The sequence below is a fragment of the Budorcas taxicolor genome, chromosome 5 (genome assembly GCF_023091745.1).
Source record: "Budorcas taxicolor isolate Tak-1 chromosome 5, Takin1.1, whole genome shotgun sequence".
In the NCBI taxonomy this organism is placed as follows: Eukaryota; Metazoa; Chordata; class Mammalia; order Artiodactyla; family Bovidae; genus Budorcas; species Budorcas taxicolor.
Window position 1 is genome coordinate 75,669,759 of NC_068914.1, and position 27,214 is coordinate 75,696,972.

General features: G+C 47.8%; 1 protein-coding gene across 1 annotated transcript; it reads left to right on the forward strand.

Moving 5' to 3' along the window:
- Positions 1–1,955: 1,955 nt before the first annotated feature.
- On the forward strand, positions 1,956–19,449 carry ARF3 (ADP ribosylation factor 3). Its single transcript, XM_052639326.1, has 5 exons — positions 1,956–2,102; positions 14,486–14,725; positions 15,534–15,644; positions 15,874–15,998; positions 16,557–19,449. The coding sequence occupies exons 2-5, from the start codon at positions 14,578–14,580 to the stop codon at positions 16,716–16,718; spliced, it is 546 nt and encodes a 181-aa protein (XP_052495286.1). The 5' UTR covers positions 1,956–2,102; positions 14,486–14,577; the 3' UTR covers positions 16,719–19,449.
- Positions 19,450–27,214: the final 7,765 nt, after the last annotated feature.

The following is a 27,214-nucleotide window of genomic DNA, read 5'->3' on the forward strand; positions in this document are numbered from 1 at the left end:
TAGGGGCATCCCTAGTGGCTCAGATGGTAAAGAATCTGCCTGCAAAGCTGGAGACCCAGATTCCATTCCTAGGTTGGGAAGCTCCTCTGGAGAAGGGAATGGCAACCCACTTCAGTATTCTTGCCTGGAGAATCCCATGGGCAAAGGAGCCTGGCAGGCTACATTCCATAGGGTTACAAAGAGTTGGACATGACTGAAGCGACTTAGCACACATAGTTGACTTACTAAACTAATGTTGTGTTAGTTTCAGGTATACAGTGAAGCGATTCAGTTATACATACACATATATTTGTTCTTTTTTAGGTTCTTTTCTCATATAGGTTGTCATTCATCCTTCACGATTTTCAATTAAGTTCCTGTTGACTTCACATTCTAGGGTTTTGTTATTCTCCATGTTAAAACAAGAGCGAAAACAGACTGGGATAAGAGGAAGGGATTGGTGAATGTATATACCAGGGATTGATGAGGACAAGGAGTAGACAGAGTTATCTACCAGTCTAGTTCTTCTTGGAAGGAGACAAGAAATAAGGCCCAAAAAAACCAAATTAAAAAAATCGACAATTTTGGCTCAAGCTTTAGGGAAGAACCATGTGTTTCCTTACACATATGGTCCAAACTTATAGTGGTTCCACTTAATGCTTTTTTTTTTTTACTTTATGATGGTGCGAAAGTGATATGCCTTGAGTAGAAACTGTGATTTGAATTTGATCTTTTCCCAGGCCATGTGCTATGACTTTCTCCTGTGATGCCCAGTAGTGGCAGTGAGTTGCAGTTCCTAGTCAGCTATACCATCACAAGGGTAAACCACTGACACACTTACAACCATTCTGTTTCCCACTTTCAGTATAGTATTCAATAGATTACATAAGACAGTCAACACAATTATAAAATAGGCTTTTTGTCAGATTATTTTGTTCAACTGTAGTCTAATGTAAATATTCTGAACACATTTAAGGCAGGCTAGGTTAAGCTATGATGTTCAGTAAATGCACTTTCAACTTTAGATATTTTCAACTTACAATGGGTTTATTGGGATGTAACCCCATTGTAAGCCAAGGAAAATCTGTACTGCTGTAAATGAGGAGAAAGAGCATTTCAAGAACCTTCTGTGCTTAGCATTATTAGTGCCCTTCTTGTATCACAGCTGTGACTGTTCCAAGGTAACGCTGCATGTCTAGACCAGGTGCAAAAATGAGTGTGATGAAAGTGGGAGTAGGCAGGAACAGAGAAACACACGTGTAAAATCCCTCACTTTCCTTGTAATACTAAAATTCATACTTGAGGTATACTTTCTCAAACCACACTTCTGAATATTAGGCCTCAACTGTTTATCTTTCAAGTTCCAACTTCCTAACTGGCCCAGTGTCCAGTTGCTTCCTTCAGTCTCTTAAATTCATCACTCTCCCTCTTCCCTATGAAAAAAGATCTCTTGATTCAGAGCCCCCCACCCCCACCCCCCAGCAACCTAGCCTTAGCAGTGAGTAGCAACACTGGTGCACTGAGGGCTCTCGGAGGCCTGCACCTATCCCTGGTTAAGAAATGAAAATGAGAGCTGAAGGAGCAAGGTCCAAAGCAAGAGATGTTCACTCATTCTCTGGCTTCCTGACTGCCCAAGGAGCCCCAGTCTCCACTGCGCCCACTACGCCGCCTCAGTCCTTAAATAACAGGCAGAACCCTGGGGCTTCTCACCTGTTCCCACTGTCTCAGCCCTATTCCCTAGCTTCCGCCACCACCGCCCACAGATTCCAGCCCGCACATCGGACCCCGCCCGGACTTCGCCTCCAATACCGACTGCTTCTGCTGCAGCCGCTGCCATGGTGATGAATCTCGCGAGATCTGCCGCTCGCCGGTGCGCAGCTCTCGCGCGATCGGGGAGGTGGGAAGTATCCCGGTCTGGGGGTGGGGGTGCGCCGCACAGCTCCTGTCGCCGTCGCTGCTTCCGGTGCTAGGTGGAGGGCAGGAAGGAGGGAGCCGGGAGCGAGGCCAGGGGAGCAGCCGCGCTGAAATCGGCTGAGGGAGCCGGAGAGAGTGGAGCGAGAGCCGAGCGGAGCCTGTGGGGGCGGAGGCGGCGGCCGCAGCGGCGGGGCTGGGAGCAGGAACAGGTGAGGGGCTTGGAGGAGGGAAGGCGGGTCCGGGTAGAGGAGAGGCTCGGGGTGGGGGCTGCGAGGATGGAGTCCCCTCGCCCCTCTCTCCGCTCGCTCGCCCGCCCGGCACTGCCTGGCATGGAGCGGTGTGGTCCTTCCCTCCCGAGAGCTCGGGGAGGGGGCGCCGGGCCAGCCACACGCCTGCCCCCGCATTTGAAGGACGCTGAGCTGGTGTGGGGGTGGGGGGCGGTTTTGTCCTCCGCCTCGCACAAGGGGGCGACCTGGGCTGCAGTGAGGAGCCCCTCGCTTGCAGGAGGTGGGCTTTTGAAGGGTCGGGGTTGAGGGGGAGGAAAGCAGTCCTGGGTGAGGTGACATGGGGGCGGCGATGACTGTTTTGTGTTCTTTTCCTATTAAAGGGCTAGGGAATAGCGCTTTTTCCTACCCGCTTTCCGCCTTCACCTTGGTAATAGACCAGAGAGAAGCCTTGCTATGGTGACACCCCTCCCCCTATCGTGGGGCAGGGGTCCGTAGCGGGGTTAGGGATTAACCTGGAACACAGGCTAGTGGGACACCCCAGGGGCACTAGCCCCTGGTGGAGGTTGAGCTTTCGGGTCCTGGGAACCGCATGTTGAGAAGAGGGCAGCAGGTGGGGAGCCAGCAGAGAGGAGGCAGCAGAAGGGGGAGGGGGATCTGGTCTTGCTTAGAGAAGAGAGGTGGTGCTTTCCTCCCCCAGGCGTAGCGGGGGCGGTCTCACAGGAGGAGGGAGCTTCTGGTCGCCAGCTCTGAGTTTCGGTCTTCCAATCCGCTTTCTTTCTTTAGGAAGTACCAGGATTCCCGGAACCGAAAATGGAGCCGTTGCTTACACCAGTGTTTGAGGGAAGAAGGTGGGGGTGAGGGGTAGGATGGAATTCCCTGTTAAAACCGGGCCACTTGGTTAGCCAAGTTGTAACTCCTCTTTGGGGAGAGTTCCCTTCTTTCTGGCTTGTATTACCGCTGGTCTCCCTCTGGCTAGGCCTGGAGGACTGTGGTATGTGGTCAGGAGTGAGAAGAAATAGTGAGGTCATCGGGGGAGGAAGAAGTGTAACTTAAAACGTGTCTCCGTCGCTGTTGGATTGGGTCACTCCTGGTCTATGGCATGAAAGTTTTATTTGGTAGGAGATCTGCTGCAGGAGTCTGATTGCTTAGGTCAGTGCAGCTAGTGTCTGCATACTTCTTCCCCATCCCTATTCAGGTGGTGACAGTATTTGCTACCATTTTGTCTTGAGCTTGTTGTTGGGGTGTCTCCACTTGCTATGACTGGAATGGGTCAGTGAATTGGTCATTGTGCATTAGACTTGGGTTTGAATACGATGTCTATAAAAGCTCGTTCTAAGAAAGAAACTGATCCACCTTTTCACAGAATGGATCTTTGACCTTGGATTCAGCTTGGAAGGGTCCTCTTGTATCACATATTAACATTCCTCCTGCCTCCCAGCATAGAGTTATTGTCTTGGGTAGTAAAAAAAAAATTTTTTTTTTCTTTTGTAGTCAAATTTTTTATGCGTATGTCTTGCTTTTCCAAAGAGATGAAACTTTGAGTGCAGGAATTGGATCTCATCTTGTGTCCCTCACACTGCCTGGGCACACAGTAAGCTCTCATGAATACTGAATGTGAATAAATAGAACTTAGGTTTTCTTTTCTTTTTTTAAAAAAATATTTATTTATTTATTTGGCTGCACTGGGTCTCAGTTGTGGCACTTGGGATCTTTAGTTGCGGAATGCAGGATGGGCATGGTAACTCTTAGTTGTGGGATCTAGTTCCCTGACTAGGGATCAAACCCGGAAAGTCCTGAACTCCGGATTTCTGACCACAGTTTAAGGAAAGAGAAAGAGATGGCTTGGCTGTCATAGAGAGTTCCTGAAGATAGCTGAGTGAGGGTCTAAAGGTCTTTACCCTTTGTAATTAAGGTCTTGGTCTCTCCACGTTTCCTAAGAGGCACAAAAGAGTCTTGAATAATGAAAGTTAAGACCCCCTAAAGAAAAGTATTAGAACACAGAGTCATTATTTAGCAGAAATCCTAGATCTCCTGCTTCCCTGTTTTGGGCAAAGGAGTCTCTCCTTTAGACCTAGGTCCTGCAGAGTTGTCTGCAGATTGAGTTCCTGATAATTATGGAGAAGGGAGCCAGTGTATGTATCTGGTACCTGGCATAGAATTGGTGGCAATGAATGGTAGCTGCTATTACTAAACTGAATGCAAGTGTAAGGGAGGACAGACAGCAGGCTAGAAACAGTGGAAGTGAAGTCTTCCGTGCACGGAGTCATAAAGTGTGTTTGTCTCTGCTGCCTTCTTCCACTGGAGTCATGATAGAGGAAATGGACTCAGAGGACAGTGGGCGGGACTTATTGGTTAGAAGGAAGTTCTCTAAAACCAGGTTTGTTAAGAAGGAGTCAATGACTGAGGGAAATTGTGGAATCTACTCCCCCATATACCTTTAGAAATGGATTTCAAGAGGCCTGAGACTCAAAACATGTCACTGTATTTCACTCTCCTCACTGTTTTGTGTGTGTGTGTGGCTGCTGTGGAACTTGCCTGACTTGGGATCGAACCTGTGTCCCATGCAGTGGAGGTGCAAAGTCTTAACTACTGGATCACCAGGGAAGTCCTTCACGTTTTTTAAATTGCAGTATAGTTGATTTACACTGTTGTGTTCGTTTCAGGGGTGCAACATAGTTTTCTTCACCGTTTTTGTTACATGGTATGATAATTAAGAGTGTGGACCTTGGAATCAGACACAATTGGGTAATTACTAGTTGTATGATTTTGGTGAAATTATTTGTCTCTCTTAGCTTCATTTTCTTCATCTGTAAAGAGTATGATAATGATAGTGTCTGTTCATAGTGTTGGCATGGGAATTAAATGAGATAACATATACAAAGTGCTTAGGGTTATACAAAGCACACATAGTAAGCCTCAAGTAAATGTTAGCTGCTATTAATAATCACCATCATAACAGTAATAATAACATGAGCTCTCAGGGCTGCCTTAAAAAAGAGGAGGTTTACAAAAGACCAACTTGCTGCCTGAAGCGCCTGTGTAGAGGGGTGATTGTTACCATGACTTTCCGTGCTGATCGTAGGCTTATGAGCAATGAAATCTTTTTTCAGCATCAGCCTCACAGAGGCAGCTCCTGTTGCCTGAGTGGGAGGTGAAGCTGGAGCAAGGCAGGGGCCCTGAACCATCAACTGGGATGTAGAGTGAGGATGTGGGGGCTCAGGAATAGTGTTCATGATACAAAAGTCAGCGTGACTCTGAGGTGATGGTTGACTCTGCCATGAAAGAGCACCCTGATTGGCCTGTGTCAGGTGTTTAGATTCCTGGGTCCCATTGTTTTAGATCTTGGTATTTCAGCATCCTCCATTTCCTGGGCCACTCTTCACTTAGTCATATCTCCTTTAAATGTCTGCCTCTGTTTCAGAGTGTACTGTATTACGGTCCAGAGTTGCAATGTCTATGAATCTGCCTACTATGCCTTTTCCAACATCTGTTGCAAATATAGGTGGAGTGCTAATAAAGCTTTTGGATAATGAAGGGACATGGGGAGCATTTGGAAAGAGTTCTACAAATGTTTGAAGGCTTTGTCTTATAGTCTGGGAAAGAACTGACTGAGGTAAGGATTCTACAAAGGTGTTAGAGATTTGTCATGGACTTCTGCAAAGGACCTGCTGCATCAGATGGACCAGAAAAAGAAATGGCTCAAGATATTAGGGATCCACGGTTATCACCATATTCCTGAAGAAAGTTGAAATGACTGGGCGTGGCAGATTTTAGTTCCTCGACAACCAGGGATTGAGCCCAGGCCCTTGGCATTGAAATTGTGGTGTCCTAACCCCTGGACTGCCAGGGAATTCCCATAACCTGCCCTTTATGAGCTTAAACACAAGCATGTCAAGCATGAATGTTTAAATTTCAACATGATTTAGGATGCAGAAGAACATTAGCTTTCTGTTGGAGTGGTTTAATTCTTCATCCTCCCCTTTTTGAGAAAAAGGAGTCTAACCCTACCTTATATAAAATCTTATTTGAAGTCTAGTACATAAAATGGATAAAAGCAGTGCTGCTGTGGTAGTGGTGGAGAGTGGCGGACCATAATCAGAATCTCTCAGATAGTTTTCCCTTTCCCCTAGGCAGGCTCTGAATCCCATCCAAGGAACCTTAAGGCTCTGAGAACATGGAAGCCATTTTTCCAGTTTGTCAGTTACAGGAAAAGGATTGGAGATCACTTATAGAATACTGTCTTCCTCAACCTCACAAGCATTTGCCACCATCAGTAGAACTGAGTTCAGCAACAAGTATATCAGTCACTAGCTACAGATCGGTCATGGAGCTGGATGCTGGGAGCGTGAAACATGAATAAGGCACAGTCCCAGCTGTCAAGGGACTGAGAGTCTAGTGGTGTTTTCCCACCGTGGTGTCCTGAGAAAATGGTAATAGTGAAACAGGCATAGTTGCTTGCAACCCGAGATCACTGGCCCATGAGCTCTAGCCACTCTAAGCCCTAGCTATGCAGTATTGATGGGATCAGCATCTTCAGCTGACCTGTATTACATTAAAGGCACATTATTTGGGAAGTTCCAGCTCTGGAAAGCAAAACACACCAAGGTAAATAAAACATTCTGTGGTGAGTCCTAGAGTAGAAGTGTGTTTGAGGTGCCGAGGGATCACAGAAGGCTCTTATTCCCCAAGGTAGGACATTCCCTGTCTCCTGTATCCTTAGGCTGCTCTGTTACAGGTGGCCTTGTCCAAATCATGGCCTCCTGTTTCATCTGTTCACTGGCAGCTCCATCTTGACCTGCACAGTGGGACCAGATTGGGGCAAAGGTTTACTAGGGCTTTAGGCTGATTACTCATGGGATTTCAGTGGTTTTGTAACTAGGAAGGTACAGTGTACTGGATATCCAAGGCTAGAGATGTGGGCATTGGAGCAGCCATCAAATATCAGGATATGGTACAGTTGTAAGCTGGTCAAATTCTAAGAACAGGGGACACTGAAAGCTTTGATTAGGGGGCAGTGCCACGGAATGTTCCAGGGAAATAAATGAGTCTAGTTTTTATTTGGTCACTGTCTTATCTAGCTAGGTCATGTATTCTGAAGCAGACTTGAAGTTCTGTTCTGACTCACTTGCTGAGGTTTGTCTTTGGGAAAAGCCATACCCTTCTCTGGTGTTTGGGTCTATCAGGGCAATTTAGAATCCTTTGCTTGACTTTGTGGCTTCCTTCAGGTTATCCTGAACTGGAGTCTTCCTCTCAGACTAGAAGGGAAACTGATGGTTAACGATTCTGACTCACACCTAAGTGCTGTTAGTTAAGTGGAGACTAATTTTAGTCATGTTCTAATTTATAACAAGGCCATTCATTGATTGCCTAGTAGCTAAGTTCAGTAGGTATCTTTCAGGCCTTATCTTAATTTGACTTTTCTATAGCCTTTGACCCTCCTTTTTTTTTTTTCTTTCCTCATTGGTGTCTCCGATGCCTTAGTCTCTTGATTTCCTTTTTACCCTTCTGGTTGCTTCCTACTCTCTTTCCTGGCCTTTTTTTGCTTTAAATGTTGATGTGCCCCAGGTTTTTATCTTTGGCTTTTCTCCTGTCTCAGCATACACACTCTCTCTAGATATATAGGTTAGGATGTATCAGTTGCAAAAGATAGAAAGCACACCTGTGAAGGACTTCCCTGGTGATCCACTGGTTAAGAATCCACCTTCCAATGCAAAGAACTTGGGTTCTATCCCTGGTCCTGGGACGATCCCACATGCCTATGGTGCAACTAGTGAGCCCACCCTCTAGAGTTTGAGCATCGTAGCTAGAGAAAGCTCATGTGCAACGAAGACTCAGTGTAGCCAAAATAAAAAAAAAGAAAAAAGAAAACACACTGTGGCTCAAATAATCCGAGGATTTATTAAACATCTAGCAGGAAATCTAGGTGAAGTAAGCCAGACACAAAAGGACAAGTATTGTTTGCTTCCACATTAAGGTGGTACCCAGAACAGTCAGATTCAGAAACAGTATAGTGGTGGTTTCCAGCAGGGAGGGGAGGGGCGTTATTGGTTAACAAGTAGAGTTTTAGTTTGGGCAGATGAAACAGTTGTGGAGATGCCTCCTGGTGATGGTTGCACAACAGTGTAACTACTTAATGCCACTAAACTGTGCACTTTAAAATGGTTAAAATGGTAAAATTTATGTATATTTTACCACAAGGCTTCCCAGGTGACACAGTGGGTAAAGAATATACCTGTAGCCCAGGAGACTCAGGTTCAATTCCTGGGTTGGGAGGATACCCTGAAGCCGTGCATGGCAACCCACTCCAGGATTCTTGCCTGGAGAGTCTCATGGACAGAGGAGCCTGGTGGACTATGGTCCATGGGGTTGCAAAGAGTCAGACACAACTGCAGCAGCTGAGCACACGCACACATAGTCTACTACATGGAGAAGTAATTCAGGGGTAGAACATTTCTTCTTACAATTTTTTTTGATCTACCGACTAAACACTGGTAGGATCCAAGTTTTTCTGCTCTGATAGCCTAGTGTTCTTGTGTCTGTCCCTTCATATACTCAAGGTTACTCCAGCATCTCACCCTTCTACATTAACATCCAAAGGCTAGAGAAGAGAACATTGATATATGTTCTTTTTTAAGATTGAGGAAATCTTTCCCAGATATTCCCGGTAGACTTTTCTTACATCTTATTGCCCAGAATTAGTGCTTGACCATTTGTGACTCAAATCATGGTGAGAGAAATGAAATGCCCAGAGCCTTTACTGATCAGCTTTCATACCCTAGGGCTGGGGAGGGGTAGCTCATAACCACTGCCTGCCAATGTCTGAACAAATTAGGGGTTCTGTTAGAAGAAAGAAGGGAAGATGGCTGTTGGGGCAGGCAGCCAGTAACTGCTGCCACCCTGAATCTTCCTGGTTCCTCTTGGGACTTCAGTTACTGTCTACGCAGATGATTCCAAATACCCTGACCAAACTTTTCTCCCGATCTTCAGACCTTAGCACTTCAAAATTAATCTAAAAACAAACATCTTTGCTGCCAGATCTGTTTCTGTAGTGTTTCCAGTCTAAAGAAGTGCCACTGACTCACACAGGCCAGAAACCTGGGAGTCGTCTTTGACTCTCCTCTCCCTACTATAATCAGCTATCAAATCCTGTGAAGTCTACTATTTTGGTGTTTCAAATCTGTCCTGTCCTCTCTATTGCCATCTCTGTTTCAGAACTTTTGATTTCTTTTTTTTCTCTTTTTAAATTTTATTTATTTAAAATTTTAAATTTATTTGTTCATTGACGGATAATTGCTGTACACAATTTTTTTTTTATTTTCTGTCAAACATCAACATGAATCAGCCATAGGTATACATATGTCCTCTCCGTCTTGAACCTCCCTCTCATCTGCCTCCCCATCCCATCCCTCTAAGAACTTTGGATTTCTTATCTATTACTGGACCTCCCGAGTGGTCTCTTTCCCTCCATCTTTCCCCCTTATTCCCTAACTTAGTCGCTAAACTGCTGTCAGAACGGTCTTTCTAAAGCACATATCTGATCATGTTACTCCGTGTTACCCTGAGGGCCCTTCATGATCCGGCTCCTGCTTCCCTCTCCAGCCTCATCCCTTCTCTTTACTCACGATGCTGCATTCACATACATGACCTGGTTGCACCTGGCTTTGGCTCATCACTGTTCTAACTCATCTTTATGCCTGTGCATACACTCTTTCCTCTTCCACCTTCCCTGTTCTTTAGTGTCTGACTGATTCGTATTCTTCCTTTAAGAGGCAGCTCAGGTGTGACCAGAGAGTCATGTCTTGGAATTGGCCTTCATCCTCCAGTCTTGATTAACTGCTCTAGCTTTCTGTCCCCATAATACTGTGTGCTTCTCCCACTCTTAGCCTCACACTGTAATCCTCTGTTTCCTAGTCTTTCTCTCCCATTGACTGAGTTTCATGAAGGCAGAAACTCTTCCTCTGTATCCCTAGTTCATTATACTTAATAAACGTTTAATGAATGAATGGAAACTGACATCAGAAGCTGTTTCTTGGCTTTGGGAAATCTTTTGAGTTTAATAGAAGCCATTGAGATACTAATCTACAAGTTCTTGTGTGCTGATTACAGTGCTCTTAAGACAAAAATTTGGAAAGTTTACATAGGTCACAAGCCAGCTGCATTAAGGAAACCAAATACAGGCAGACCCTGCTTTGGTTTTCCTAAATTTTTTGGTCTATTCCATGGGCTGTGCTAAAAATAGCATCTTTATTAGTGAAGTCTCAATTTGAAAATTGTCTGGGAATATAGCTGCTTTTTGTGCACTCTGCCTGGCAGCAGAGGGTTTGGGAGACTCTGGTCGTCTTTTCCCTGAGCCCATGCAGCCTGAAAAGTTGCTGGATCAGGAATCCCCTCAGGGGTGTCTCAGGACACATGCCTGTGACAAAGAATGGGGTGTGTGCCTGGCAGACTGGGCTGTGACTGTCAGAATCACCTGGAGTGTGAGGCAGATAGGCCTCAAGTCAAGTGACTGAACAGTCAGTGACAGCAGCAGCCTGCCTCTCCTGGGGGGGTGGGGCTAGGGGGGAGGGATCTGGGACCATAAGTGATCCTCAGTGAGGGCATCCTCAGGTGAGGCTTACATCAGTCAGTGTGCCCGATTGAACTGCACAGTCCAACACAGATTATACTAAAACGCATTTTTAGAGTTCCTGTTGCTGCTTTTACCACTGATAACAAAGTTTGTAACTGTACAATAGAATGTTGAGACATCCTTTTTATTTATAGAGATACTGCTGTTTTCCATTTTTCATCTTGAGCCACTCACCTTCAGTCTTAACTGCTTTCTGTTTCTCCCAGCCCATGGAACCCTGGTATTTTGCCCTATTGACACAGGAGTGCCATCTGTGGCAAAAGAGAATGACTATAGGCTGTACTGTACATAGACAATCCGAGGTTGGTTGGTTTGCCATTCTGCTGTGTGGTGAAAGTGAGAGCTGACTATATAGCCGTAGGTGTATGTTCATGGCACAGAGCTGAAAGTTGCCACCATCCTGGTGGTCGGGGCAGCATGCCATCTGGAAACAGACAGGAACAAGGAAAGCCAAGACAAGAAAGCCAACACTTGCTTTGGACTGTTCGTCTGAGTCAAGCTCCTGATTATATTAAAAAGGAGTTGTAACGTTCATTAATTTCAAGGCCCTGGGGTGCCATGGGGTACACATGGTAACTACTTGAATATTTCATTAGTTATCTGCCAGCCCCATTGAGTTTTAAATGCCGAGAGAAAATTTTACCACTTTTAGTCTTCTCGTCCTTTCATGGCTTTCCCAAACCAGTCTTAAGGTCAGTGTGTGTGGAAAATGGCCAGGGATTGACAGGAAAGCTGAGCAGCCATCTGTGCACCACATGGAGACACCAAGATACCAAGTACTGCTAGGACAGAAGAAATGATAGAAGCCTTAGATGAGGCTTAAATCAGCCAATGTGCTTGCTTGAACTCCTACAGCGGGGGTTGGCACTGGGAGCAAGGAAAGACCCAAAATAAATAAAAGGCATAGTCCTTGCACATGGTAAGCACATGGTTAAATTGGGGAGACAGTAAAAGCACAGATTTAGAAGGAAAAACTCCACAACGTAGTGCCACTTGCATGGTTCAGGTAATTCAGGGGCCTTTATGTAGCTTGCCAGGAAATAGAAATCAGTGTAGAAAAGAAAAAAAGAAATCAGTGTAACACTGGGATCCACTTTTGAACCGAGACTTCAGTGTGATAGCTTAGCAAAGAAGCAAACCAGAGGACAGTGTGTACATGTTCTGGGGCAAGGGCTCGCTTTCAGCCACTGCTCTACTCACAGTTGGAAAGTCATTTAATCAGCAATACTTCTAGTCATGAAGGATGGCAAGATAAACGGCTGGTATAAATTCAATTCAGAATCTGGGCCAAAGCCTATTACCTAAGCTTTAAAGCAAAGTGTCATCTGGAGCTAAAGGAAAGGACACGTGAGCGGGAAACGATAAAAACTAGGAGGACTTGTGGAAGGTGTAAATTTCTGGAAGTGAAGGCATCAGAACCAGAAGTCTGACTACCATGGATTTCCAGAGTTGGTAGGATCTGATCTTACTAGCTGGGTAGGTTTCCCCTCCTGCCTCAGGAATCCTTAGGAATCTGTCTGCCTGGGTGGTTGAGGCAGGAGGGGCCGGGTGGATGGCTAGTGGGCGACCTGGCTGAAGTTGCACCCTAAAGTTGAGCCAGGCCCTCCCCCTGGGGTGTGAGCCCTCTGGGTCAGGGGCTGGGCTCATCTGTGGAACCTACCCAGAGCACCACGCCTGGCTTATTAGTGAATGTCTGCGGAGGCCTTTGAAGATGAAACACTCCATAAGCACTGATTGTTTGTTTTTTGGACAAACTAGAACTTTGGTCTCCAGGGGCCGTTGATCTGGCTCCTTTTTACCAGTCTGGAATTCACTGCAAACTGAGGAGAGTAGGAAACAAATAAACAAACCTAAAATAGTTTTTGAAAAAAACAACTAAACTCCCACCAAACCCCTGTGCTTTAGCTTGAAAATAGGATTCCTCCCTATCCACCTTTCACATTCTTGGGTTTGGGTGCACTCTGTCTTGACCTGTTCCTTTGCCTGCTGGGTTTGTGGTGTGCATATGTGTGCCTCTGGTTCCCAGACTCTGGAGAACGCCAGCAGCTGGCATATGGTGATTGCTGAATAAGCTGCCGCTGACGCATCGGCTCCTGCAGGCACAGAGAGCTGGCTGGCATGGGTGATTCTGAACCCCTGCTTCGTTGTTTCAAGGACTCATTTCTGTGACTGTCCTGAGCCATCCAGATGGGAGAGAAGAAGGGAAGAAATGAATGACTCTATGATTCTGTCAGTCTGGGGCAGTGGGCAAAGTGGGCAGACAGGCATCTTGTGCTTCTGTAATGTGCTAACTGCTCCCTTCATTTCCGCCAATGATGTATCAGGCAGAAGTGGTCTAACCTGAGTGAGCTGCTAGTGAGGTCAGTAGAGACCTTGTGAGTTAATTCAGTTATCCAACTACTGTGTGCCAGGCACTAGTCAAGGCACCAGGAACACAGCAGGGAACAGAATAGATAAGGAACCGACATTATAGTAGGAGGAGAAAACCAGTACGGAAGGAAACAAATACAGAACGTGTCAGATGGTGATAAATGCTATGAGGAAAAAGTGGAATAATGGGTTAGAGAGGTGTGTGTGTGTGATATGGGTGGTTGTGGAAGGCCTCTTTGATAAAGGGACAGTCGAACAGACACCTGAAGGAAGCAAGGGAGAGCTCACGAAGGCTGTCTGGGAGATGAGCCTTCCAGGCAGAGTGAAGAGCAGGGACAAAAGCTTTGAGACTGGAGAGTGTTGGGGAGCTGAAGTGGAGTACGCCCAGGGGAGAGTAGTAGGCCTGATGAGAGAAGCGGGGATGCAGACTGTGCTGGACTTTGTAGGCTGTGGATGGCTTTGGGTTTTACAGAAAGGGAGCTGTGAAGCCCAGAGAGGGTTTTGAACAGAGGAGCAGCCTGACCTGGTTTTGGTTTTACAATCAGTGTGGCTGCTCTGTGGAGAGTAGGTTGAAAAGGGTGAGAACAGAAGCAGAGAATGAGCTGACTGCCTCATTGCAGGTGACCATGTGGAGCAGCTGGCCCGGGAGGGACCACGGGAGGGACCTAGCTGGCTGAGGAATGAGGGGGAGCCTCTCCACACCCCCCCTCCCAGCTCTCAGCTCTCTGTTGTATGCGCAGAATACGGCTTTAGCAGCTGGTAGTTCACAGAGTGGAAAGGATCAGCTTTTCTTAGGAGTGCTGCTTTCTTACTTCTTCGTGCTTAATTTTGGTGTGTAGAAGGAAAGTGTAGAAACACAGGAAGGGAAAAAGCAGAATCTCTTGATTAGGGCTGAGAGCATAAACCTTGGGAACCTGACAAGCCTGAACCTTGTCAGGAGTCACAAAGAGCCACTCTTTATTCCATCCCCTCCTCTCCCACCTTTTCCAGAAGTCTCAGGGCAAGGTTGGGGGAAGCAGAGGCATTAATGATCTCCCTATGCCTTGGGATATAGTATAGAATGGCAGGACTGAAGGGACTTTAGAAATCGTCTAGTTCAACTTCCTCCATTTACAGGTGCAGATAAGAACAGGTGAAATAACCCATCCAGTGTCACCTGGGTGGATTACTGGCAGAAGCAGGGGACCTGAGTGTTCCTGCTTTGTCTCTGCTCCCAAAGGCTCAGGATCTAAGGGGGCCTTGATTTTCATGGTACGCTCAGGCTCTCAGTTTGTCATAAGAGAACTCCAGCCATGACTGGCCAGTCCCATTAGCATGAAGTCCTGACAAGCAGATGGCGGTAGTGAGTTTGCATTTCTTTGCCTAGGATCAAGTCCTCCATACCAGGGTCCAGGCCCGAACCAGACTGCCCCTGCCCCCACTGCACCCTACTGTCCTCAGAAAGCGACTGCTGTGATCATGGGTAACATCTTTGGAAACCTTCTCAAGAGCCTGATTGGGAAGAAGGAGATGCGCATCCTGATGGTGGGCCTGGATGCCGCAGGAAAGACCACCATCCTGTACAAGCTGAAACTGGGCGAGATCGTCACCACCATCCCCACCATTGGTAAGGGCAAAGCTCAATGGAGGCTCTCATGCCCACCACTGAGCCACATAGGGGGCCTATTCCTGGATCCCCAACCTGGCCACCAGGCAAGTCCTTACAGTCTGTGGGGTTCAGGGAAGAGTGGTTATTTAGCTTCTTAGCAGGTGCTGGGCCTGCCATTTGCACACCTACCCTGGCCCTCTCTGATGCAGGAACTTCCGCGGCCTGGCACCCAACAGTGGCCCTCAAGCACTGAGCTGGTTTGTTCTCTGTTGTTTGAAAAGCAGGTGAAGAGCTTTGATGTTCCTGCCAGAGGCCTGGAATTGCTTCAGTTTAGATCCTTGGTGGCCCTGATCCCAGTTAAGACCTGCCTCTGGGAGGGAGAGCATTTGGCTCGTGGAAGCAGCTTTAGATCACCATCATCAGCTGGTTCTGCTTTCGGGGCTCCAGGACTGTCACCCACTTCTTGTTCTCCATTCTGCCTCGCAGGCCCCACTTCTCGGCTGAGGCGGACTCGCTGGCCCAGGGATAGGAGTGGGGCTGAGTCATTTCTTTTGCAGGAGAGAGAGTCAGACTGAGAACGAGTGGGGAAGGTTGTTTCACCCAGGCAGTTGGGAACCTCCTGGCTGGCCCTCTTCGTCCTCTTCTGCTGCTTCTCTTAGGTTTTCTTTTTGGCCTTGATGCTGCTAAGTCAGGGAACACCAGGTCTGAGGAAGCCTTACTTTCTTTTCTTTGCTAGGCCTGGGGGAAACAGAAATAACCCAATGGGGCATCGTTTGCAGGCCTGGTATTTCTGGCCAAGTGACCACTGTCTGTTTTTTCCCCAAAGGGTTCAATGTGGAGACAGTGGAGTACAAGAACATCAGCTTCACAGTTTGGGATGTGGGTGGCCAGGACAAGATTCGGCCTCTCTGGAGACACTACTTCCAGAACACCCAAGGTAGGCTGTGTGAATTGCCCATGGACTGGCACGGGTTGGTTGGGTGTGAGCAGAGGGTGGCCATTGTTCTTGGTTATCAGGCGCCAGCTCTTGCCCTGCTGCAGCTCCTAGGGATGGGAGACAGAAGAGGGAGCAGATATTTGAAGGGTATAAGGAGGGTGTTTCTCTTTGCGGTGGGGGAGGGGAGTTGATCTGTCGTCTCTGTGCAGCCCATGCTCTGCCTCCCCAGGGCTGATATTTGTGGTCGACAGCAATGATCGAGAGCGAGTAAATGAGGCCCGGGAGGAGCTGATGAGGATGTTGGCGGAGGATGAGCTCCGGGATGCTGTGCTCCTTGTCTTTGCAAACAAACAGGTGTGACATCTCCCTGCCTCTGCGTTTGAGAGAGGGCAGCCTGGCCGTGGAAGTCATGGGACCTTGGAGCCCATTGTGTGTAAACCCTATGACTGGGCTCCCAATTTGGAAAGTAGGAGATATGATTAGCTGGCTTCTTTATGCCCCCCTTCTTGTCCCCTTCCCCCATCCCGGCTTTACTTGGCAGTGTTTCTGTCCAGAGGGACTGGTGTGGTAGATCTTTACCTCCAGCCCCTCTGTTATCTCACCTGTTGTCTGCTTTAGTGGAACAGCCCTCTCTCTTAGGGTCAGATGGACCTGATTGTCGGCCATCTGAATCACTTCTCCACTTCCCTAGCAACCCCATACTTGGTTTCCAGCTCAGTGGAATGACCTTTAGTGCCTTGGCTCTGGACTTCTAGGATGATTAAATCCAAAGTGGTTCTTTAGGATCTTGCTCTGGGTTCCTCCACTGAAGAAGGAGGAGAAGGTGCTGGTGTACCTGCCTTTGCTAGGTGGGTGCTCTAGAAGCTTCTGCAGGATCCTGAGGCTCCTTTCTGTGTCTCCCTTGTGCTCCAGGACTTGCCTAATGCCATGAATGCCGCTGAGATCACAGACAAGCTGGGCCTGCACTCCCTGCGCCACCGCAACTGGTACATTCAGGCCACCTGTGCCACCAGCGGGGACGGGCTGTATGAAGGCCTGGACTGGCTGGCCAACCAGCTCAAAAACAAGAAGTGAGAGCCAGACAGCCCCATCCGACCACCCCATGCACCCCTACTGTCTCCTTGACCCAGCCCTGCCCTGTTCCTTCCTGTTGCCAGTGCGGCCAGAGCCCTGGGTATCATGTCCGCATGCCCAGCAACAGCCTTGCTTCCCCTGCCCTCCCCTCCCCCATCCATGACCAGTCCCCAGTTGCTGTCCTGATGATGAGTCATTCCAATTTACCGGATTTAAAACAAAAAACAAGGTTGTTATGGTTTCATGGGGTGGGTCCCCCCTCAAGCTCTGGGGCTTGGAAGGTGGGATGGGGTGTTCCCTCCGGTTTGCTTCGTTTGGCTCTAGTTGCTGTGCTCTTGGCATCTGAGTCCCTTCCCTCTCCCCAGAAGCCCCTTTCCCCTTCCCCGTCTTCCTTTCCTTTGCTGCTCTCCCCCTATTCTACATGGAAATTGCACGGGCCTCTCTGTGTGTGCGTGCATGTGTGCGCGTGTATATACCTGTATAGAGAGATATATATGGGGGCCAAGGAGCGGGTAGAGGAGGTGGGTGCAGCTCAGGGCTTGGAGCAGGACACTGCCCACTCTCGTCTATTAGCTGCTCCTCCCATGCTGGTGAGATAAAGGGAAGGAGGTGGAGGGGAGGCTTCCCCCGTCCTGGGCTGGTGCCTCTCCACTGCAGGTAGGTTTTCCTGGATGACAGGGCAGATGACAGCTTCTCTGCCACCATCTTCCTCTATCCCTCTCTCCACCCCACTCAGGTCAGGGGGCTGGCATTTGTCGCTAGATGACTGTTCCCAAGGAGATGCCATTCTGCCCTGCCTTTTTGTGGAAGGAGAGAGGAACCCACTCACTCTTTATCAGCTCAGAGTGTTCAGCTGATCCTCCCCCTCATCCTTAGATCTATTCCTCCGAGCTGGAGCGGGGAGGTAGGGATACCAAGACCATGGGTTGTATCTGGGACCCAGGGCACTGGGGAGAGGGGCTCAGGTTTTCTGTCTTCATCCTCTTTTGTTATTAGGAGAAGGTGAAACACAGATCAGTTTCCCTATTCCTGCCTTCCTGCCCCTTCTGTCTTCTGATCTTGGGCCTGGGTGGTTCACCTGTCCTTCGTCAGAAGTTTCCTCACCCTGGTAGTGCTGGCCTCACCAGAGCCGGCTGGCTGGTTTGCTGAGGAGCAGGGGAGTGGGGTTGCCACACAGGCCTCAGCAGCAAGCCAGCTCTTCTCCTTTTTTATCTAGTCCAGCGTGTGCTGAAATATGAGAAATTTCTGTGTCCAGACCCTGAGACCATCCTGCCGTCACTCCCTACTCCATCCCAACAGCCTTTCCCTGCCCTCTCCAGCCACTTCCCATAAATGGATCTGGGCATTGGAATGGAGGAGATCGGGCTCCAAAGTGATTGTTGGTGCTGATGGGATGCAGCGGTCTTCCGAGTCCTCCCTCCATTATTATGTACTTCAGAAGCTGCTGCTACTATGTCTCTGTCTACAGGAGGCACTTGTCCCTGAGATCCTGGCCTGGGTTCCTGACTTCCGCGGTTTCTGTGAAGCCGTGGCTTTTCTGCGGGCTCCTGTGTGTGCTGGCTGCGCCCTGAGCTCCAAGACGGCCACCCATAACCTTTTTGCTAATGTCAGGGCCCAGGGCCTCCATAGCATGGCTGAGGGACCTCTTCTCAGAGGGGCTGTCCCAAGCCCCACCCCATGGGGCCAGGCTTCCTGCCACTTTTGTCTACAACAGGCGGATCAGTACCCCCTACCCCACCTCAGATTGAACTGTGAAAGAGAGGTTCCAGGGGTGTCTCAGTGCCAGCTCCTTAGTGACGTGTTAATTATCCAAGATGCAGTGGGTGTATGCAGGTCTCTCGTGCTCTAGGCCTTTGTGTGTATGCGTGTGTATGTGGTTGGTGGCAGGGTCGGGGGAGGGGTTGCTGGAGCTTCTGATTCATTTTAACATGTATTCACTCCCCTGACCCCACAGATGCTTCCCTCATACTTTTACTTTGCCTTTGTCTCTGTTTTGTCAGATTTTTTTTTTGGTTCCTGCTCCTGTTGCCTCTGCCTCCCGGAACTCTTTCCTTTGCCTTCTCACCTGCTTCACTGCTGTTGCCTGTTTGTCTCCCTTTTCCTTGGGAAAATTTCTTTAGAATTGCTCACTCGGTATCATTGTGGTTGGTGAGGACTTTGCCTCCTCTCCTGCCTCACTCCCTCTCTGACCCTGCCTAGTTAGATGTCAGTCCCACATGGGTTTTTCTCATTTTAGACCTACTCCCCACTTTGGTTTGGGGGCCTTCAGGGACAGGTGGGGCTGAGGGTGTTGGGAAACAGTCTTGGAGGTTGCCTGGGTGCTGCTCAAGGATCTGTCCAGCAGGGGGCAGTAAATGATCTTGTTAGTATCCCAGGCTGCTAGGCCCTTGGCAGGGGCGGTCCTTTCTACATTCCCATTCACCCAAAAGCGCTTTTGGAATTGGGTGTTTCATTCCACTTCTACCCACTCCCTCCCCTACTTTCCTCTGGTAAGTTTAATTTTTTGCTTTCCTTTGTTCCAGCCTTTCTTCTCCCTGGGAATTTCCCCTGTTCCCCCCTAAAAGTTTGTTTGTGGTGTTATAGTGGTAACTGCAGTTCTGAACTGGTTTTTCTCTTCTTTTTTTCTCCTCTGGAATGTAGACTGTACATGTTTAATAACTCACCTTCTCTCTCCTTGCTCAAAATGTGGGATGCGCGATGACTGTGACCCTGGTTGGAAATTAAACTTGTTTTATGCAGCTTTGGAGCAGACCTTCATCCTTGATGTGCAGCAGCCGTGGCGCAGGGTATATTGGTGAGGGTAGTTCTGCTTCTGGTCCCACTCCAGACTGCTCTTTGTTTCAGCAGAGGGGTAAAGGGTACTCTGGACTGGGGAGAGTGAAGTGATGGAGGTTCATCTCCACACTGTTTACTGTTTCCCATGATACCCCAAAAGGGAGCCGAAATGAATCGGGGCCCAGAGTTTGAGGGCTTTGTGACTTTGCCCCTCAAGTTGTAAAGGGTTTAACCCTGAACCTAGCCATGTTCATCATCTTCTAGTAGACTTAGGGACTCCAGTAGAGGGCCCTAATGCCTCACACAGGCCCCACTCTCAGATCTCCCCAGCCCTGTGCCTCAGGTGCTTCGAGTTGGACCAGGGTCCCCTCATCCATAGGTTGGAGTCTGCTCACCCATCTAGTTCTGGACTTCGGCATTGAGTAAGGTGAAGGATAAAGGTCTGAGTAGCATAGTGAACTTGACCTTCCTTACAGCTCATGGCCCTGCTGTAAGGCAGGGCCCTGTCATGGCCCATGACACCTCTGCTTTAGGTGTCCGGTTCCCCACTGTCAGGTGGCCAGACCTCATCCAGAGATAGTGTTCTGAGGAAAAAGACAAGCCTTGTCCTTCCATCCAATTCCCACAACTACTCTTCCTCTCCTGCTGTTATTCAGGCAAAGAAAGGGATGGTGCTCCCCTTTCTTGGTGAGGTCTGGGTGAGCCAGGCAGGCCTTCCTTACTCTCACCACTTTCCTGAGCTTTAATGACAAAGGTCTTCCCAACTTGATGTTATGGAAAAGGCACAGGATTTGGGCATGTAATAAGTTTGAGAGCCCCAATACCAGTGTGAAATTATCCTTTGTGTTCAGCTACCTCCCTGCTGCCTCCCCTGGCAATCTTCTTTTTCAGCCCTTCTCTTGCTATTAAAATAAGCCATCATGGTTAAGGATCAGCACATCTGCCCTTATGAAACCCTTAAACTACTTCAATCAGACATTGCTCTATGAACCCCATAAGCTTTGAACACTACCCACATAACCCTCAAAACCAGGTGATGCTTTCCCCCTCCTGGGTTCCTCAGAAGTCCTGCTTGGTGACCGAGGTTGCTGATAAGTTAGGAGTACTTGCCCAAGTGCATTATTTGTATACTAACAAATAGATTACTTCTAGAGCTACAGCCCTGCATAAGATAATGGTAGTGGAGAGGACTTTACCTGGATGGCAGGCCAGTGGGGGTCTTTTGACCTCTGACAACTTGGGGAGAGGATGGTCTAGTCCCTGTGACCCTCAGTAGTCAGTCTAGAATGCCAGGAAAGAGGGGAAGCTCTCTTGTGGCAGTTGCTTGAAACTTCTAGCTTTTGGGGGGATGGAGGAGGACATGGGGAGATGAAAGGGAGACTTAACCTGGAAGGTGAATGTTTAGCATCCAGCTCTTAAGACAAATGCAACCTTCTCTTCCCAGAACACGAAAAGCTCCTCATTCATGGCTTGGCCTAGGATATACTTCAGGATAATCTGGGCAAGGGAGCTTCTGAAGTGAGCCTAGAGAAAGCTAGTGGAAAGCCTTGGATCGGGCCAGGTGGGATGGAGTCAGTGACAGGCAGGATAAGTGTGAGTGGGTGTGACTTTCTCGGACTAGAGGCATTAGGTCTGAAAGCTCTGGGAAGTCACCTCACTATCTCTACTTGCAGGTAATTAGATTGGTTAGAGCAGACGGCTGGCAGGTATTTATTCTGCACCTTCGTGTCTGCAGACCTGTGCTAAGAGTGGAGTTAAACCATGGCACCGAGGGAGAGACCAGGAAGTCTGTTCCTAGGCTGCTCTGGAATTCTTTGGGATAACCACAGAGTACCATATGGGGTAGTGAGAGTGTAGAAGGGATACCCCCTTGCCACTGCTTGGAGCAGGGAGTGGTGTCTTTGTGCAGGCAGTCAAAATATTAAGAACAGTCTCTTTTCCAGCTCAGAAGGGTGTGGAGGTAGAAGGGTCAAAGTCCAATTCTCTCCTTTTTTTTTTTTTTTTTTTTTTTTTAAACCTGGGAACTGGAGGTTTAGAGAATCAAGCTGGCCACTGGGGAGTCTTGGGATCCAAGTGCCTTTTTCCCTCTGCAGGCTTTTCATTCAAATTAGTTTTCCTGGCCTTGATTACTGGGAAGGGTAAGGATGACCCTGAGTTCCTGAGCAAGGGAAGAAAGGGTTAGGTGTGAGGAAATTTAAGCATTGACTGATAAAGGGCGCAGTGCTGCCGAAAGGCCATGGTGGAGGTCTGGAAGTGAGGGACTTGGGCCAGAACTATTCACCATCAAGGCTTGAAGGTAAGTGTCTCCTTGTTTGTGTCACTGTGGCCATGAGCCACAGAAGAGTATCTGGGCTCTAGTTTAGCAGCAGATCTAACTTCCGAGCTGAATGTGGTGGAGAGGGCAACACACAAACCAGAACTCTGCTATCTCTGCCCAGAGCTGACAGCTCGGCCCATACCTGCTTCCTGCCTGAGCCTTCCTTCAAAACAGGTGCATTGAGAGCTGTCTCTGAGGAGGTCTGAACAGTTAGGCTCGGCCAGGCAGGAGGTTTGAGAATGAACTGGTCCACCCAGCACTCCCTCCCACATGTTGTCGAGAACTGTCCCAGAACAGAATTGAGTACAAGGCCTTCCAAGGGTTGGAGGGCTTAGCTTGGGGTTTCGAACTACAGGGATTTGGGTGCTAGCTTTTTTCTGAGTTCTGAATATAGGAATCCTGCCTTTAGGTAATAGGAGATGGAGAATCTGTTTTTGCCTATGCCAGATCTTGTATCGATGGCACAATACATCCATGGCTAGAACAGCCAAAGGGGATAGTGGGGGGGGGGGGAGGGTAACGTATCATTCCTGGTTATGAGCACATAATCAGATGCAAAAAGAAAACATCTAGTCAGCCTGGGTATGCATGCTCCTGAAAATACGGCATTCAGTTTTGAACCCAGATTTTATATGCTGACTCACTTAAGTTTTTATTTATTAGCAATCTGTTAAACATATTAAAACCATTTAAAAAGCAATGCCTTGCTTGCTATCTGGCACATAATAGTCACTCAGCTTTGATGAAGGAATCAACATCATTGTCTTTGACCAAGCTGGGCATGGTGGGTGCCCCTGAAGCTTGGAAGCCAGGAGTATGTGGTGGTTTCTCCTACTTGCTGACACAGACACCTCTGAAGGTGGAAGCCGCTCCAGGGGTGGCCCTATGATTAACTTGTGCCTTGAGTCAGGTTGGGCCAGTCTCCCCTATCTTTCCCAAGGCCATGTCACCTTTCTCTGCCTGTCTAGCTGGCTCACTGGTAAAGAATCCACCTGCCAATGCAGGAGACGTAGGATATACAAGTTTGATTCCTGGGTCAGGAAGATCCCTTGGAATAGAAAATGGAAACCCACTCCAGTATTCTTGCCTGGAAAATTCCATTGACAGAGGAGCCTGGTGGGCTGCAGTCCATGGGGTCACAAAGACACGACTCTAACACAACTGAGCGACTGAGCATGCACACACAGGCTCCTAACTTGACCTAAGGAGAAAACTCCCTCCTTGGTCCCTCCTGGGTCCAAGAAGGCTTGTGCTGCCCTCTGTGGGGGATACTGTTGCCTTAGTTTTGCCCTTTTCTGCTATTGCCCTCTCACCCATTCCCATTCAGGTTACCAAACAAAGCCTCAGAGCTGGGCAAGAGAGTAACCTTCTATCTCTAGCACTGCATCAGCACGGTGTTCAGTGTAACCCCTTCGCCCAGAAACTTTCAGTGGATTCTCACTACCAATCAAGCCTCTCCATACCAACTCTTACTTGTCTCTCCAGTTACCTCTGTCTACGCTCCTGGCTAAATCCCTTACTTTAGCCAAACTGGTCTGTTCATTTTCCCGAAATATCTGGCCCTCTGCCTTTATACCCTTTCTCACTTGTTTAAAAATACCACTTTCAAAAAAAAAAAAAATCCCACTTCGAGGATCTGCAAAGTTACCTGAGCTTCCCTGGTGGCTCAGACGGTAAAGAATCTGCCTGCAATGCAGAAAACCTGGGTTCATTCCCTGGGTTGGGAAGTTCCCCTGAAGAAGTAAATGGCAACCCCCTCCAGTTTTCTTTCCTGGAGAATCCCCATGGACAGCGGAGCTGGTGGGCCGCAGTCCATGGGGTCACAGAGTCAGACACGACTGAGTGACTAAGCGCAAAGTTACCCATGTCCTCTGTAATTACAGGAAATGTTTTTCAGGAATTCCCTGGTGGTCTAGTGGTTAGGACTCAGCACTGTTACTGCCAGGGCCCCAGGTTCAATCCCTGGTAGGGGAACTAAGATCCCATAAGTCATGCAGTGCGGCTGGAACAACAGCACAAGGACGCTTTGCTTCTCAGTCTGGCTCCTTTAGCTCTGTTAGCCCAACTCCTTCAGCACTTCCCACACATCATCTTGGATGGCTGGATATCATGTTCATTCACTCAAAATTTTACAGTTTATTTTTGTAACCCAAATAATTCCTATTGCAAAAGATTCAAATACCTCATAAATGTTCAGAGCAACATGTAGTACTTGTTCCCCTCTGCTCCCTCTGTTCCCAGAGGTAACCACCCTCAGTTGTTGGGTGTGCATCCTCTCCTTTTCTAAATATATGTATCTATCCGTATTTGGGAAGGGGTTAAAATACAAAGGGGCTCCTATCACATGTATCAGTCTAGTTTTTTTTTTTTACCTTAAAGGTATATATGCTTGTCTTGGAGGTTTTCTGTATTAGTATAGTTAGGTTTTCCCTCTAATGGTGTCTCAGTATTGCATAGTGCATTTACTCAAAGCATATTTGTCTAGAATCTGTTGTATGGAGGGTATTGTGCAGCTGGCACCTAAGGGACTCCAGATATGATCACAGCCTCGTCCTTGCCATCGGTGAGGTCACTCTTGAGAAGGGGAGGAAGGAGCAGGAATACACAACTAACTACAACACAAGGGGGAGTACAATAAAGTCCCCAGGCGTTTGCCTGAAGTTCAGAAATCAGTCACTTCCAGCTAGGGGATCGGAACTTCACAGAGGAGATGATCTTTGAGCTTGGCTTAGAGGGAGCTTGACAGGTGAGGGAGGAGCATGAGCTGTGCACAGAGATGAAAACAATGCAGGTTCATCCGATGCCAAGAGCATCATGATGCCAAAAGGATTTGATTCAATTTATATGTAAACATTTTTTGAGCATCTAATGTGTCAGGCACCCTACTAGGCAATGAGAATATAAAAATGGGAAAAGTGAAGTTCCTGTTTTTAAGGCTTTTATTTTAATGGAATCAAAGCAAAATTTGGAAAGGCAGATTAAGACCAGATAATGAAAACTTTCAATTGGTATGTCAGGTTGTCTGAATTTAATTCACTGGGCAATGTGGAGCCATGCAGGCTTTTTAGTGGGCAGGTAGGTAACATGACTGAAGCTGAACAGATAGCCACAGTGTACAGAATGGGCTAGAGTAGAAAGAGGCTGAGGGCTTAATTACTCTTTGTTGTTTTAACAAGATAGAGGTTAATTTCTACCTCAGTTAAAAGGTAACCTGGTGTAGGCTTGGAATGGTGGCGCTATAGTTATCACTGTCCTAGCATGTAGCTTACATCCTCATGCTCACCTCGTGGTCTAATATAGCTGCTAGAGTGTAGTTCATCTCATCTACATTCTAGGCAACAGGAAGAAGGAAGGGAAGGAGACTGGGGGAGGCGGTGAAGCACTATGACACATTTCTTAGCTAAATTAGCTCCTTTTAAGCAGCCTCCCTGAAAGTCCAGGACAATATTATGTCTTATTGACTGTATCAGACTTGAAGGGAGGCTTGGAAATAATGGTTTTGGGTTTTTTTTTAATATAGTTTTTTTGTGTTTGATATTGTTTCCTTTTTAAAAAATTTGAGGTAGAATTTGCATACAGTGCACACATACAGTCTGATAAGCATACACCCATGTAACCCACATCCCTATCAAGATATAGAGTGTTCCATCACCCTTCAGTTCAGTTCAGTTGCTCAGTCGTGTCTGACTCTCTTCGACCCCATGAATCGCAGCACGCCAGGCCTCCCTGTCCATCACCAACTCCCGGAGTTCACTCAAACTCATGTCCATCGAGTCGGTGATGCCATCCAGCCATCTCATCCTCTGTTGTCCCCTTTTCCTCCTGCCCCCAATCCCTCCCAGCATCAGAGTCTTTGCCATGAGTCAACTCTTCGCATGAGGTGGCCAAAGTACTGGAGTTTCAGCTTTAGCATCGTTCCTTCCAAAGAACACCCAGGACTGATCTCCTTTAGAATGGACTGGTTGGATCTCCTTGCAGGCCAAGGGACTCTCAAGAGTCTTCTCCAACACCACAGTTCAAAAGCATCAATTCTTCTGCATTCAGCTTACTTCACAGTCCCACTCTCACATCCACACATGACTACTGGAAAAACCATAGCCTTGACTAGACGAACCTTTGTTAGCAAAGCAATGTCTTTGCTTTTCAATGTGCTATCTAGATTGGTCATAACTTTTCTTCCAAGGAGTAAATGTCTTTTAATTTCATGGCTGCAATCACCATCTGCAGTGATTTTGGAGCCCAAAAAAATAAAGTCTGACACTGTTTCCCCATCTATTTCCCATGAAGTGATGGAACCAGATGCCATGATCTTCATCTTCTGAATATTGAGCTTTAAGCCAACTTTTTCACTCTCCTCTTTCACTTTCATCAAGAGGCTTTTTAGTTCCTCTTCACTTTCTGCCATAAGGCTGGTGTCATCTGCATATCTGAGGTTATTGATATTTCTCCTGGCAGTCTTGATTCCAGCTTGTGCTTCTTCCAGCCCAGCGTTTCTCACGATGTACTCTGCATAAAAGGGGCTTTAAAGAAAAAAAAGATAACCCTAAAGAGGGACTTCCCTGGTGGTCCAGTGGTTAAGAATCTGCCTGCCAGTTCGGAGGACACGGGTTAGATCCTTGGTCCAGGAAGATTCCACATGCCTCGGGGCAACTAAGCCCATGCACCACAACTAGTGAGCCTTGCAAGCTGCAGCTCCTGAAGCCCGAGCAGCCTAGAGCCTATGCCCCAAAATAAGAGAAACCACCGCAATGAAGGCTGCTCTCCACAACGAGAGTAGCCACTGCTCACTGCAACCAGAGAGAAAGCCCCAGCACAGCAAAGAAGACCTAGCACAGCCTAAACAACCCGAAAGAAAGAAAGAATGAAGGATTAATTAGGGTGGTAGCCATGGGAATGGAAAGAGAGCTGGAGAGGCTGTGGAGGGAGAATCCAGAGAAGACTGGTTGGATGTGGGACAGGTAAGAGAAGAATCACAGCAAAGGCTGATAGCAGAACAAATAGAAACAGGACACTGGGTGCAAAATCCAGACTGTTACAGGTGGGATGGAGGAGAAAGAGCAATGAGTACGGTAGTGTGTGTGTTGATTTGAGGTACTGATCAGACATCCAGGTGGAGGGCTGCAGTACACAAGTTGTGTCTAAAGCTTGGGAGGGCAGTCAGAGCTCAGGGGCATCACGGACCGGAGAGATGTTAAGGAAGACAAGGCCTAAGAGGTGACCCCAAACAATGATGACTGTGAGCTCACTGATGGGCAGAATCCAGATACCTAAGGCCTAAGTGGGCAGTGAGGGCTTGAATCATGCAGAAGGGGATTGGTAGGGTCATCTGAAATAACAGAAAAACTCCTAAAAACAAGTCTTTGCACAAACAAAAGGGGTGTATGTAGCTGCCATTTTGACAGGT

What these genes read in the sequence shown, in the direction of transcription:
- ARF3 (XM_052639326.1), top strand. Translation starts at nt 14,578, where the DNA reads ATGGGTAACATCTTTGGAAACCTTCTCAAGAGCCTGATTGGGAAGAAG. An exon ending in CACCACCATCCCCACCATTG is followed by an intron (nt 14,726 to 15,533) that starts GTAAGGGCAAAG and finishes TTTTCCCCAAAG; the next exon opens with GGTTCAATGTGGAGACAGTG. An exon ending in TTGTCTTTGCAAACAAACAG is followed by an intron (nt 15,999 to 16,556) that starts GTGTGACATCTC and finishes CTTGTGCTCCAG; the next exon opens with GACTTGCCTAATGCCATGAA.